Source organism: Canis lupus, chromosome 1, assembly GCF_048164855.1.
Source record: "Canis lupus baileyi chromosome 1, mCanLup2.hap1, whole genome shotgun sequence".
NCBI lineage: Eukaryota > Metazoa > Chordata > Mammalia > Carnivora > Canidae > Canis > Canis lupus.
The window spans coordinates 106,779,654-106,792,002 of NC_132838.1; the positions used below are offsets into that span (position 1 = coordinate 106,779,654).

General features: G+C 59.5%; 2 protein-coding genes across 4 annotated transcripts in view; both read right to left on the minus strand.

Annotated features, from left to right (window-relative positions):
• Positions 1–1,434: 1,434 nt before the first annotated feature.
• On the minus strand, positions 1,435–8,808 carry SPIB (Spi-B transcription factor). 2 transcript variants are annotated; one of them, XM_072770331.1, is made up of 6 exons: positions 8,732–8,808; positions 7,516–7,543; positions 5,680–5,752; positions 5,161–5,384; positions 4,633–4,783; positions 1,435–3,444 (listed from the first exon to the last, which is right to left on the minus strand). In XM_072770331.1, exons 1-6 carry the CDS (start codon positions 8,752–8,754, stop codon positions 3,146–3,148), a joined length of 798 nt encoding a protein of 265 aa, XP_072626432.1. In that variant the 5' UTR covers positions 8,755–8,808; the 3' UTR covers positions 1,435–3,145. The 2 variants fall into 2 exon arrangements, with proteins under 2 accessions (XP_072626432.1, XP_072626439.1); XM_072770338.1 differs by lacking the exon at positions 5,161–5,384 and having other exon boundaries at positions 8,732–8,785.
• Positions 8,809–9,650: 842 nt separating this feature from the next.
• The window catches only part of POLD1 (DNA polymerase delta 1, catalytic subunit), a 28,768-nt gene continuing 26,069 nt past the window's right edge, over positions 9,651–12,349 (minus strand). The window contains exons 23-28 of one of the 2 annotated variants that reach the window (XM_072770349.1): positions 12,223–12,325; positions 11,246–11,378; positions 11,041–11,154; positions 10,610–10,662; positions 10,427–10,524; positions 9,651–9,829 (exon numbers count right to left, since the gene is read on the minus strand). In XM_072770349.1, coding sequence (XP_072626450.1) covers positions 9,724–9,829; positions 10,427–10,524; positions 10,610–10,662; positions 11,041–11,154; positions 11,246–11,378; positions 12,223–12,325 — 607 coding nt within the window. In that variant the 3' untranslated portion in view covers positions 9,651–9,723. The remainder of the gene's footprint in view (positions 9,830–10,426; positions 10,525–10,609; positions 10,663–11,040; positions 11,155–11,245; positions 11,379–12,222; positions 12,326–12,349) is intronic. The other variant, XR_012004438.1, reaches the window with a different exon arrangement.

A 12,349-nucleotide genomic window follows, 5' to 3' on the forward strand; every position in this document is an offset into this window, starting at 1 on the left:
TGGATCTGGGGTTCAGATGCTTGGGTCCAAGGATGAGGCCCGGCACTCCTGACTCCTGGGTGGCAGAGAGGAAGGGGCTGGGGTCTAAAACGGGTGAGGGCTCACAGCCAGAACTCAGCCATGGGGGCAAAGGGAGAAGACAGTCTAGAAAGCCATTCTTAGCATCTGCAAGTCAGGAGTTCTGGGGAAACCGGAGCTGCGAGGGAGGGTCCGGTTTCCCAGCGTAGGCAGGACGGCTGCGGGGGCGGGGGGAGGTCTCGGTGCCCGGAGGGAGGGCGCGGGCGCTCGGGGACTCCGGCGACTCCGGCGAGAGCACATCCGAAGGCCTGGGGCCTCGGCCACCCGGGACCCCGGACTGGCCGCTGCCCCTCCTGGGACTGAGCCCTGCCGGCTCCCCGCCACGCTTCCCGGAGCGGGAGCGGGAGCGGGAGCGGCGGGCACCGGACGCGGGGGAGGGGGCGGGTGCCCCCCGCGGGGCGGGTGGGGAGACCGGGAAGGCCCTGGAGGGCTGCCCGGGCGTTGGCGCCCTTCCCGGCAGGGGGACCTGTGGCTTTCAGAATGGGGGTGGTGGTGGCTGACGCCGGCTGGGGGTGGTGAAGGAGGCCAGAGGAGGGGATTGGGGGAGAGGGCTCTTTGGAGGGGCAGCAGGTGTGATGGGGAGGAAGGCAAGGGGAGTGTGAGAGGAAAAAGGGTGTGGGGGCTTGGGGTTAAGGCGGAGGACGGGAGAGGAAGTAACCCGCTGAGGGAGCAGGTTTGAGCGAAGGCAACTCCCTCCAGATTTTCTTCCTGTCCAGCTCCCCCCCACCCCCAGCTTTTCCAAAACCCCCTGCGAGCCGGAAACTGCCCCGCCTCCAGGGAGCGCCAAGCCAACCCGGCGGCAGCCTCTGTGTGACGTCACGGGTTGCCAGGCAGACTGCCACACCGCTCCCGCGGGCCAAGCTAGGTGGTGCCGCGCAGCACCAGAGGCCGACGCTGCCACCGGGTCCCTCCCGTCCGCCCAGCCTACCCGGGCGCAGGGCGCGGGGGGTGGGGGTGGGGGGCAGACAAACGGAGGAGGAGGACAGAAATTCAGAAGGGGGGGACTGAGACCGTGATGGAAAGGGAAGCAGGGAGACGGTGGGGAGGAGAGGGAGGGCTCCTGGCTGGCTCAGCAGGAACAGGCGACTCCTGATCGTGTTGTGAGTTGGAGCCCCACGTTGGGTGTAGAGATTGCTTTAAAATAAAAAATCTTTGAAAGAAAGAAAGAAAGAAAGAAAGACAAAAATTGAACCGGACCACCATCTCAAGCCCCAGCCTGGTCCGGCTTTTATGCCTCTTCCATCTCCTCTCTATGGTCCATCTCGCTGCCACTGCAGTGCCTCAGAAGGTCAGCAGGCCTGGGCTGACAGACCGCATTGCCGTCCCTAACAAAGGGTCCTAGGAGGTCTGTCTACCTTGATTTGTTTTATTTTATTTTATTTTATTTTATTTTATTTTATTTTATTCCACACTTGGGGTGATGATGATAGTTTTTGCAAAAGGTACCTCATTTGCAAGGGGAGGCCCTGGGGACATTTTGTCCTTGGCACTCTCTTCCACCCTGCCCCCATTCCAGGGTGGGGGTGTGTGTGCTGTCCTTTGGAGGGCAGGTCCCAGCCTGGGCTCTGCTACCAGCAGCTCTGTACCCCCATAAGGACCTCTTCCCTCTCTGGGTCCTTGAAGTGCCTTCCTTGTCCTCCTGGACGTCAATGAATGGGTGGTGGGTAGATTTCCAGAAGATATATCAAAGGCTCAGCAGGGCTGCAAGGGATTTTTTCTATCTTCTTCGTCCTCCTCTCCCCTTTCACAGAAGGGACAAACTGAGGCCCAGAAGCAGCAAGTCTTTCACCCTAGATCCCCCAGCCCCGAAGGTTCAAGGACCTGGGACTCTGGTGTCTTAGCCCACAGTCTGTGACACCCCCAGAGGGCTCAAAGCAGAGTTCTCACGGTAAGCCCAAGCTTCACCTCGTGGGTTCACACCAGGTGCGAAATGCAAAAGGCTGGGGGCCACCAGGCACTGAGAGAAGACACTGGGGGTCTGACAGCCCAGGGGTGGCGGAGACTGGGGCAGACTGGAGAACAGATGTCCTACCACCCTCCCCCAGCCTCTTTTGCACTGCAAAGCTGCCCACCTTTGCTGGATTGTGCAAAGTCTGCAGAGAGGAATCTGCAAAATCTCCCTCATGCTACAGTGAATGAAAGAAGGAACCACCACTAGAGATGTGACTTGCCCCAAAAGGAGCTAGAGGGGGTGGGGGTGGGGGTACCAATTTGAGACCTCTGGTTAGAGATGACATGGGAGGGCTGCCAAGATCACTCAGAAATCAGTTGACTGGCCAGAATGATCCCTAGTTTGGCCCTCCAGAGGGCACCCCAGGAAGGGGAGGATCCCTGTGAAAACTCAGGTCTGCTGAGGTCCCCAAAGGGGCATAGCAGTTGGAGAATTCTAGACACACCAAAAGTGATAGCACAGTGGTTCCAGAGAATTGGGGGATCTCAAGATGACAGACATATTTGGGGGCACAGGACAAGAGAGTCACAGATGGGCACAGAGGTCTGAGACATCATAAAAAGTTTCCAGAAGGCCCCAGACATAAGTAGAAGATCTCAGATCTGACAGGAGAGCGTCAGACATGCGAAGGGGATCCCAGAGAGACCCTGGGGGGACAGGGCTTAGAGTTACAAGCAGTGTACCCCCCTCCCTGTGTGATGATCTGTGGGCTCACCCTCTCCAGGTGAGATTAAGGGATCTCAGACGCACAAAGGAGCTCAGAGAGGTCCCAGGCTTGGTTGGACGACCTCAGACAGTACCAGGGGATCCCAGAGAAGCTCTTGGGATTCTGGAAGTGCTGTCCTGCCCACCCCTCTACAGACATATATTATAGTCCTCCATGGGTCCTGTGGCCCACGACATGAGGATCCTGGGGATCCAGAACATGACAAGGAAATCCCAGAGGAGCCCCAGACACGATTGGCGGGGAGGGGTCCCAGAGGGACCCTGGGCAGGGCTTAGGGATCATGGCAGCCCCCCTCCCCGCAGCTTGGGGAATCCACGGGTCCTCTGACCTAGGGGGCGGGGACGCCGACAGGACGCAGACGTGGAGCCCCTGAGAGCCCCCCCCTGGGCTCAGGCCCGGCGGGCAGCGGGCAGCAGCGCGCTGTCAAACTGGTAGGTGAGCTTGCGCTTGACCTTGCGGATCTCGCCGGTCTTGGCGTAGTTGCGCAGTGCGCGCGCCAGCTTCTGGTAGGTCATGCGCTTGCGGTTGCCCTTCTGCTGGCCCCAGCGGCGCGCCAGGAGCTCCTTGTGCTTGGAGGAGAACTGGAACACCCCGGCGCCCGGCTCCACCCACCACACGCAGTCGCGCATGTCTCCGCGCGTCAGCAGCCCCAGCAGAAACTGGTACAGGCGGAGCTTCTTGCGGGCCCCTGCGGTGGTGGTGGTGGGGACGCGTTAGGGGAGGCCGCCCCTGGCCGCCGGCCCCACACCCACACCCGCTTCGCGCCCTCCCCCGAGGCCCCGACCAGCCTCAGTCTCCGCGGCCCAGAGCACTGGGGCCAGGGAGGTGGCATCTGCCTGGCTTTCCCTGGGAGGCCCTCCGCTCTCCTCCCTCCCCGAAGCTGTCACCCTGAACTCCCATCTCCCTGCCTTGGTTTATCTTTCAGTATATGCCACTGCTCTGCCGTGGCCCGCACACAGTAATACGCATCTGTCCTGCCTGTGGATGAGAGGATCTGTGAAATGGGCTGTCAGTGCTCCTCAAAGGCTTATCACAGGGCGCTGAGCGGTGGTGAAGAGATCTGAAGTGGGTCTGAATCCGCCTAGCCATTTCTCAGCCTGCAGGGGGACTGCGATCCTGGAAGAACCAGGGGTCTGACCCTTGGGCTCCTGCAAGCAGCAAGGGCCCCACAGAGCTGGGGAGGGGGGGTTCTGTTTGTTCATAGCAGGGCATTGGATACAAGAACCCGACATCTGCCATTTTCCAGCAGTGACCTTCAGGTGGCAACTTAACCTCTCTGAGCTGGCATCTGTCTCGTCAGCCATAAATGAGGCTTGTGAGTGTGTGTGTGTTTTACAGACTTTTGTGAAGCACTCAGTGCTAGGCATTAACAGTTATGAGCTCATTTCATCTCCATCAGAACACCAGAAGATGGGGCTGCTGCTCCATTTTACAGATGGTAGACTGAGGCAGACAGGGAAAAAAAACCTCATGATCCTAACTTCCCAGGAGTTGAGCATACCAGGGGACAGGCACATGGGCAGAAGTAGGGGTTCCATAGCTGGGTGTTGATAGGGTGATTATGTCTGTTGCTATTATGTCAGTAATGGTGAAGACTTACTGATTGGGTTGCCCACTCCATGCCCAGCACTGCTTTCATTTACCCATATGGTCCTACTTACCAGCCTTCCCACGGCCCACCACCACCAGTAATAAACACTGTCACCCCACTATAGACACGAACCTCAGGCAAAGAGAGGTAGAGTCATTTGCCCAAGGTCACAGGGAACTGCCCTCAGCACTAGAGTATAGGGCAGGTGCTAGAGAAGCCACGGTTCCTTCAGCCCCTCCCCCATCTCCATCTGGAGCCCCACCCACCCCACTTGCTCCTACTTACCTGCCTCAGACCCCCTCCCCTCCGGGCCTGCCAGGAGGGCCTCATCCGACTCGCTGTCTGAAACTTCTAAGGTGGGACTGTCCAGCAGGAGATCCTCCTCCTCCGACAGCACAGGGCTGGGGTATGGGGCATACGCCGGGGGGACCACGGTCTGCAAAAGGTCAGGATCACCTGCAGTCCAGGGACCCCCCCCTACCCTCCCTCCTTCTGCTCTCTTCCCTCAGTTTCCTCCTCCTGGGTCCCCCCTGTGGCCCTCTCCACTCTCTTGACAGCCTGCACTCTGGCCTTGGTTCAGATCTCCACGACATGGCCAAAGGATGCCCAGGCCACCTCCCCGAAAGCCTGCCCAACACAGATCGTGGCCTTCTATGCTGTCCTTAGCCTAACATCTGTGCTTCTGTTGGCTGGTCTGTTTGAAGTAAACCTGGTACTTAATTAACCTCAGAGGGTTGTCAGAGGCTTTAACATGCTCCTGGCCCCTAGTAAACCTCAATTAAACAATGGGCATATTGTATCCCTGCCCCTCACCTGGCTGGTGAAGTCCTCCGTGGGGTACACAGGGAAGCTGGGCCCCGGGGGCTCTAGGCTGGGGGCCGGCTCGAGGCTCCCCACAGGGCTGTAGGTCGAAGGTCCCGAAGGTCCGTAACAGAGCTGGACACCCTGGGGGTGGCTGAAGGTGGCCACAGCTGGGTTGAAGGCTTCATAGGAGGTGGCTGGGACAGCTGGACTGAGGTCCCAGCCCCACAGGGAGTCTGGGGGAGGGCACTGAGTCAGAAGCCAGGTCTGGCCTCAGCCCCGCCCACTCGAAGCCCCGGGGGCACAGAGAAGCCATTGTGGGCCATGCAAATCTCTGACCCCAGAATTTACATGGGCAAGAGGGTGGGTGGGAGAGGGAAGGGGAGGAGGTCTAGTGGCCTGGCTTCTAGGCCTGGCTAGCCTTATCCTGCTGAACTAGCTGACATCCATCCCCAGGACTCAGCTCCCCCATCTGAGAAATGGGCCCAAGGTCCATTTGGCTAGGAGGTTGGCTAGGGCAGGGCCACTCACCAGAAGCCCCCTCTGAGTCGGGGTAGCTGGGGTGCTTGCAGCTATCCAGGTCGTAGAAGACGCCATCTGGGTACTGATGGGGTAGGGGAGGGAGATGGGTCAGTCATCCCAGGCTTTGAGGAGCCCCCACCCCCAGCCTGGGCTGGCAAGGAGGATTCTGACAGGGACAGGAGAGAAGAGGACACAGCTGGGAGAAGGAAAGAGACATGGAGATGACCAGGCACCAGAGACAGAGGGAAAGAGACAATCAGAGATAAGGAGGGGACAGACACAACACAGCAGGAAGCCCCCCCCCCCATGAAAGACACAAGCAGAGACACACAGAAACCCCGAGACCCACGGTCTCCAAAAGGAACACAGCAGCCGGCACCCACTAAGACTGTGGGCTCCCAGGAAGGGGTAGGGAAAGTGGGGAAGAATCGCCCCAGGCTTGCCTGTCCCAGGGGTCGGGAGTGTTTTTACAGAGGCAAAGCAGGTCTCAATGCTTCTCTTGACCACCTCTGAATCGATTTGATCTCTCCCAAGAATCATGTGTTGTTTTACCAATTATGATAAAGACCAAAGCTAGACATTGGCCATCTCAGCAGCTTCACTCCCAGGTTTTCCCCCAAGGGTCTGAAAACATTTGTCCACAAAACAGACTTGTTCAGGAGCAACCAGAACAGCTTTTTTAATAGCCCCAAGGGAGAAATAGCCCATGGACAGGAGAAGGGATAAACTGGTGATGTTGGTGTGTATGTTTGCAGAGGGGTGGGGTGGCGCCTAGGTGGCACAGTGGTTGAGCATCTGCCTTCAGCTCAGGTCGTGATCCTGGGATCCTGGGATCAAGTCCCAAACTGGGCTCCCGGCAGGGACCCTGCTTCTACCTCTGCCTGTGTCTCTGCCTCTCTCTCTGTGTATCTCATGAATAAATAAATAAAATCTTAAAAAAAAAAAAAAAAAGAACCAAGGCTGGAACACCTGGCTGTCAATGGAGCATGTAACTCTTGATCTCTCGGGTCATGAGTTCGAACCCCATGTTGGGGACAGAGTTTACTTAACAACAACAACAACAAAACAATGCCTGACATACACTGAATGTTGACGAAGGAAGCCAGACCCAAAAGGGGACATCCTGCATGATGCACTTATGTCAAGTTCAAAACCAGGCAAAACTAACCCGTGTTGGAAAACAGCCCACGGGGGAGGGGTGGTTGTTGGTTGGGAATCTTCCAGAGGGGTGGAAATGTTCTATGTCTTGGTCTGATTAGCTGTTAACACAGGTGGAGGCATAATGTAAAATGTCATTGGGCTGTACGCAGGATTGGCCCCTTTACCAACTGGTATGTTATACCCTCATTTTTTTAAAAAAAGCAAAACTTGTCAAGCTGGGGGAGGGCCAGACAGGAGGGCGGTGGGGTGCAGTTGGGGGGGGTCTTTCAAGCCCAGGAGTGAGGTTTTCATTCTTGGACTGGGTTGTGGGTTATGGGTAGAGAGTAGAGTATTCTGTGTGTCTGAAATATTACAGACTATATTTTTGAAAATACAACTTAGCAAAAAAGAGAAGGAAGGAAGGAATAAATATGGAATGTGGAAGCGACACGGAGCCAAAGACACAAAGACCCCCATCCCTCCCAGGGCCAGGAAGTGACAGAGCCTGAGAGCTGGCAAGAGCCAGCACAGAAAGGTCCCTGAAGGACATGGGTCAGGTGAGGTGGAGGGTGCTGGTGGGAGATATGGAGGGAGAGTCAGAAAAACAAAGTGACAGGAAGGAGTGGAAGGGGAAGCTGAGGCAGGGGGTCCAGGTGGGCCGTGTGGGTCCCCCCACCCTCCCTGGCCCCCAGAGCCCAGACTCACCAGACAGCTGAAGTGTGGCCCGTCGAGCCTGGAAGGGGAGAGACACAGAAGCATGTCAAGGGTGCCTTCAGCCACCTGAGTCTCAGAGTGGTTGGGAGCCATTGGGGGGGGCGGTGGCTGCAGCTGTGACCACCGCAATTCTTCTGCTGTGTGTCCCAGCATGAGACCAGCCCCACCACACTCGAGCGGGACAGGAAGTGGGGGTGAAGGGGCAGGCAAATATCCCCCCTCCCCTGGGATTTGCATAGACAGAGGCTGGTTGGGGGGCAGGGAAAGTGAGGGAGAGAAAGTCCCTGGAGAGGCCGTGTGGGCGCCAGAGGGCAGGTGGGGGCAGGGAAGGAGCCTCCTTCAGAGACCTCGAGAGAGTGGGTTAAACAGGTCCCCCCTTTGTGCCGAGGGGAGGTAGCCGCGGACAGAGACAGGAAGAAGACAGGAGAGAAGGGAGGAAAGTGTGGAGAGAGACATTCGCAGGTACAGGGAGTGGTTATGAGTCACATAGATAGAAAGATGGGCTTGCGGGAGAGACAGAGAGACAGCAGGAGAGACAAGACAGACAGGCAGACAGACAGACAGAGGAAGAACCGGAAAGAGACTGGGACAGAGACACAGAGACAGAGAGGGAGCAAGAGGCAGAGAGTAGGAACGCCTGGGTGGCTCAGCAGTTGAGCTTCTGTCTGCCTTCAGCTCAGGCGGTGATCCCAGGGTCCTAGGGTCGAGTCCCACATCGGGCTCCTTATAGGGAGCCTGCTTCTCCCTCTGCCTATGTCTCTGTGTCTCTCATAAATAAATAAATAAAATCATAAAAAAAAAGAAAGTAGAGCCCAGAAACAGAAACGAGGTGGCTGAGCAGCAGAGTGGGGGGTGGTGGGCAGGCCAGAGGTTGGCTGAGGCCCAATGCGGGGAGGGGATAGGGAGGGTGGTGGGTGGCGGCCAGGGGATGGTCAGGCCTGGAGAGCCACCTGGGGGAGGCGGGTAGCCAGATGGGACACAGGCAAGCATCCCATGGAGACACTTTTGAGGTCAGGGAGAGAGAGAGATAGGATGGAGGAAGGCAGCAGAGTCGGGAGGAAGAGATCTAGAAGGGGCAAAAGGGAGGGTGGACCCCTTCCTTCCCAGCCCCCTGCCCCCTGGGTGGGGCCAACCACCGCCCCTGAGGGAGGCCTGGCAGGGGTCCCAAGTGCAAGGGGGCTCCTTCCTTTAGGGAACCCCCACTTACTGTGCAGCCTCCAGAGCAAGCATGGTGGGGTAGTGCTGGGCTGGGTTTGCTGCCTGCTGCAGCCACCACCTCTATTTATACCTTGGCCCAGCCCCCTGGGGGGGGCAGGGGTGCCGCCGGCACAGAGCACAGCCCTCCTCGAAAATCCCCTCAGGGAGGGTCAGGGGAGGGGGCTGGATTGCACAACCCATTGGTCACGTGGTGGAGAGGGCAGGCCCAGGGGCCATCTGGATTTGGGGATCCCCACAGTTGGGGTGGGAATAGGGGGCTGACCCAGAGGCGTGGAGATGGGAAAGGAACTGGATTCGAGGGGGACCCTAGGAAAGCAGAAAAGCCATAGAGTCCTGTAGTCAGTGAAGTGGGGGTCAGTAATGATAGTGGGGGGGCCCTGGACCCAGGCCCAGGAACCAGGGGGCACATGCCATCAAGGGACTCAAGCACAGATGGGGTTGCTGGGACACTCATGAGTGGACATGGACTGGGCTGGGGGGGGGCCGGGCATCTCTGAGGAAAACCCAGGCCCAGGGCCTATGAGGACCCTGAGGTGGAAACATCGTGGGTGTGTAACATGGGAGGGGGGTCCCCTGGGTTGTGCCGGGGAGTGGGAGCTTCCGTGCGAGGGGCTGCCCCAGGCCCGGCGGAAACAGGTCAGCACCCGAAGGGTGGGGCAGTCCAGGCACCACAGGATATGTGGTTAGATGTTCACCCAGGGGCTTGAGGGAGGGTTACAGGGGGACACTGAGGCAGGCCTGGCTTCCCTGGGGCTGGCAGCAGTGCTTGGAGCCCAGGGGTCTTGGAAGAGAGGTGAGGAAGTCAGCAGGGGGTTTTCCGGGGGTCAGGGGACCCTGCTGAGTGAAGATGACCCACCCAGACCCAGGTTCATGACAGTGGACCTCGCCCACCAGAGACCACAAAGCACTAGGAAACAAAAGGCCTGAACTTTATTAATTCTCCACCACTGCCCTCCTGGCGTCTGGAAACCCGGTCGGAGGTCACCAGGCCTCGGGGCCAGGTGGGCCGAAGCGCCTCAGAAGCTGCTCCTGGTCCTCCAGGTCCTTCCGCACCTTCTTGCGCATGTAGAAGATGGGGCAGTCCCGGCTGCAGGTGGGGTGGGGGTCAGGGTCAGGGCTGGGGCGGCTGCCCAGCCCAGTGATGGGGCCAGGGCTGTTCCCAGGACTTTGGTCCCCGTCTGCTGCCCACCCAGCCCCCCCTCCAGTGGCAGGCTGTTTGCTCAGTGGGCATGGGGGGAGCCGTAACAGCGGGTACCCGCGGAAGCGCTGGGCCACCAGCCGTATATCACCTGTCACCTGGCGTGGGAACCAGCCCCGCCCACCTGTTCCCTGGGGAAAGCCTGGCCTGCCCTGGGGGAGGGGGCCCGACTGCTGTGTGTGTGTGTGTGTGTGTGTGTGTGTGTGTGTGTGTGTGTATAAGAGGAGAGAGAGAACTGTGGCCATTTCCTGGGCAGATGCTGGCCTGCAGAGTGAGCCCTGCCCACTGAGCACCCCCCCGCCCCCAAGGCTGGGATGAGCCCTGGCTCGATTCACAGGCCTCTCAGGCCAGGGCGCTGAGAAAAGTCAGTGATGTGGGGCAGGGCGCCACCTGGCACCCTGGGGTTAGGGCTCTGGTCCACAGGCCTTGGGAGCCTGGAGGGACCTGGGCAGGCTAGAGCGAGGGTGGCGGGCCTGCTCTGTGTACCTGGTGCAGATGACATCCTCATGCAGGCTGCCCTGACAGCGCTGGCACTGGGTCCAGAGGCGTGAGAAGCGCTCCTCCAGGGCGTTCAGGTGGGATACCTGGGGATGAGATGGCTCAAAGGGGGCCCCCGCCCCAGTCAACTCCTCCTCCCATCATCCCCTCCTCTCCCCCTGACGCCCTCACCTCCTTCTGATACAGCTCTGACTCCCGAGGCTGGCAGAACTTGCACACGGCTCCTGGGAGAGGGGGTGGGTCGGCACAGGGGAGCTGGGGCCCAGCCAGGGCCTAGGCTGCCCTATCCCTGCCCCTTCCCCACCCGCTGCCCATCCCGGCCTCTGAAAGTCCCCGGGAGACAAGAGAACAAGGGAGCAAGTGTGTAGGGAAAAGTCCCCGGGGAACTCCCGGGGCGAGGGGCCCAGGACCCTCAAGGGGGTGCCTGTAATGGGAGCCCCCACCCAAGAGCCAGGGCCCATCCGGGTGGCACTGCCAGCTTGTAGGGCGGGTGCCGGGAATCTCAGCAATGGAGGAGCTGGTGGAGGGTGGGGTCCTGGGTCCTGGGTCTTGAGGCCTGGGTCCTGAGGCCTGGGGTCTGGGGTCTGGGGCCCAGCATTTACCCTGGTGATTGAGGACAGTCCGGCAGCCGATGCAGCAGCTGTGGCGTTTGGCAAAGGCCAGAAGGCCACCCACCTTGCCTGTGAGCACCGTCTTGCAGCGTGTGTGGTCACCCCCTGCAGGTGAGGGCAGACAGTGGACTGGGTGTCCTCCATGACCCAGGGTCCCACTCTGCCCAGCCCCCTTCTGGGCATTCCCCCTCAGTACTCAGCAGCACGGCCTCCGCACGGCCCTCGCCCAAGATGGGCTCGAAGATGCGCAGGAGTGGCTTGGCGAGCTGCTGCTCCAGATAGTACTGTGTGTCGATGGGCAGGCTGTGCTCCAGCACAAAGAGGGGGTCCTGCAAACAGAGAATCCGGGTGGGGTCACATCCTCGGGTCAGCAGCAGGCCACAGGCCAAAGGGCACTGGGAGCCAGGGGATGGTAGGTCTCTCGGGCATGCATGTGGGTAGTGGGGTGGGGCAGTCACTGGGCACGGGTGCTGCCCTGCGTGCTGGGGCATGGGTCTGGATGGTGGCACAGATCCTGAGGGGTCCCCGGCCATAAGCTGTGACCCATGTTGGGTTGGGGTCTGTGGGTGGGAGTCCAAAGGTTCCCAAGCAAGGGTCAGAGTTCATAGCGGGGTTGGGGGTGAAGGTAGATGGTAACTGGAGGTGAAAGCTAGAAGCCAAGATGAGGGGGGCAGGACAGGAACTGGAAACTGAGGAAGGGGCTGTGTGTGGGGGGGTCAAAGGTCACTGGACCCTCCAGTTGGAATGGGGGAGGATGTGAATCCTAGAGTGATGGGTCAGAGAGCAAGGACCAAGGAGAGAGACACACAGAAACAGGTATGGGGAAATGGGGTGCGCACCCTAGGCTGGATCTCCTGAAGGGGGAGTCAGAGTAACACGGCTCCCTCCACTGTCTAATTTTTGAAAAAACTGGTTTTGAGTGTGGGGGCTGCATCCAGCAGTGGGGACCCTGATGGGGAGAATCCTGGAGGGAGCACCATCGCCCAGGGCTCCACCTCCAGAGGGTATAAGAGGCCTGGGAGAAAGACATCAGGGAGCCAACTCCCAGGGGTGTGTTGGGGGCGGTTCTCAGGGCCCTGTGGGGCCCATAGAGGGAAGCACCCTCCCCACCAGGCTTGGAAAGCAGAAGTGAGAGCTGAGGGGAGCTGGGCGGAGCGGGCAGGTGGGCCTGACCTCGGACTTCATGTAGGCAGCCACGCCCTTGGCAGCGCCGATGATCACGTAGGGGACACGGTCGCCCAAGCTGGGCGCACTCCCGGGGTCCCGCTTCCTCATCCTGCGGGGAGATCGGGGCAGCCGG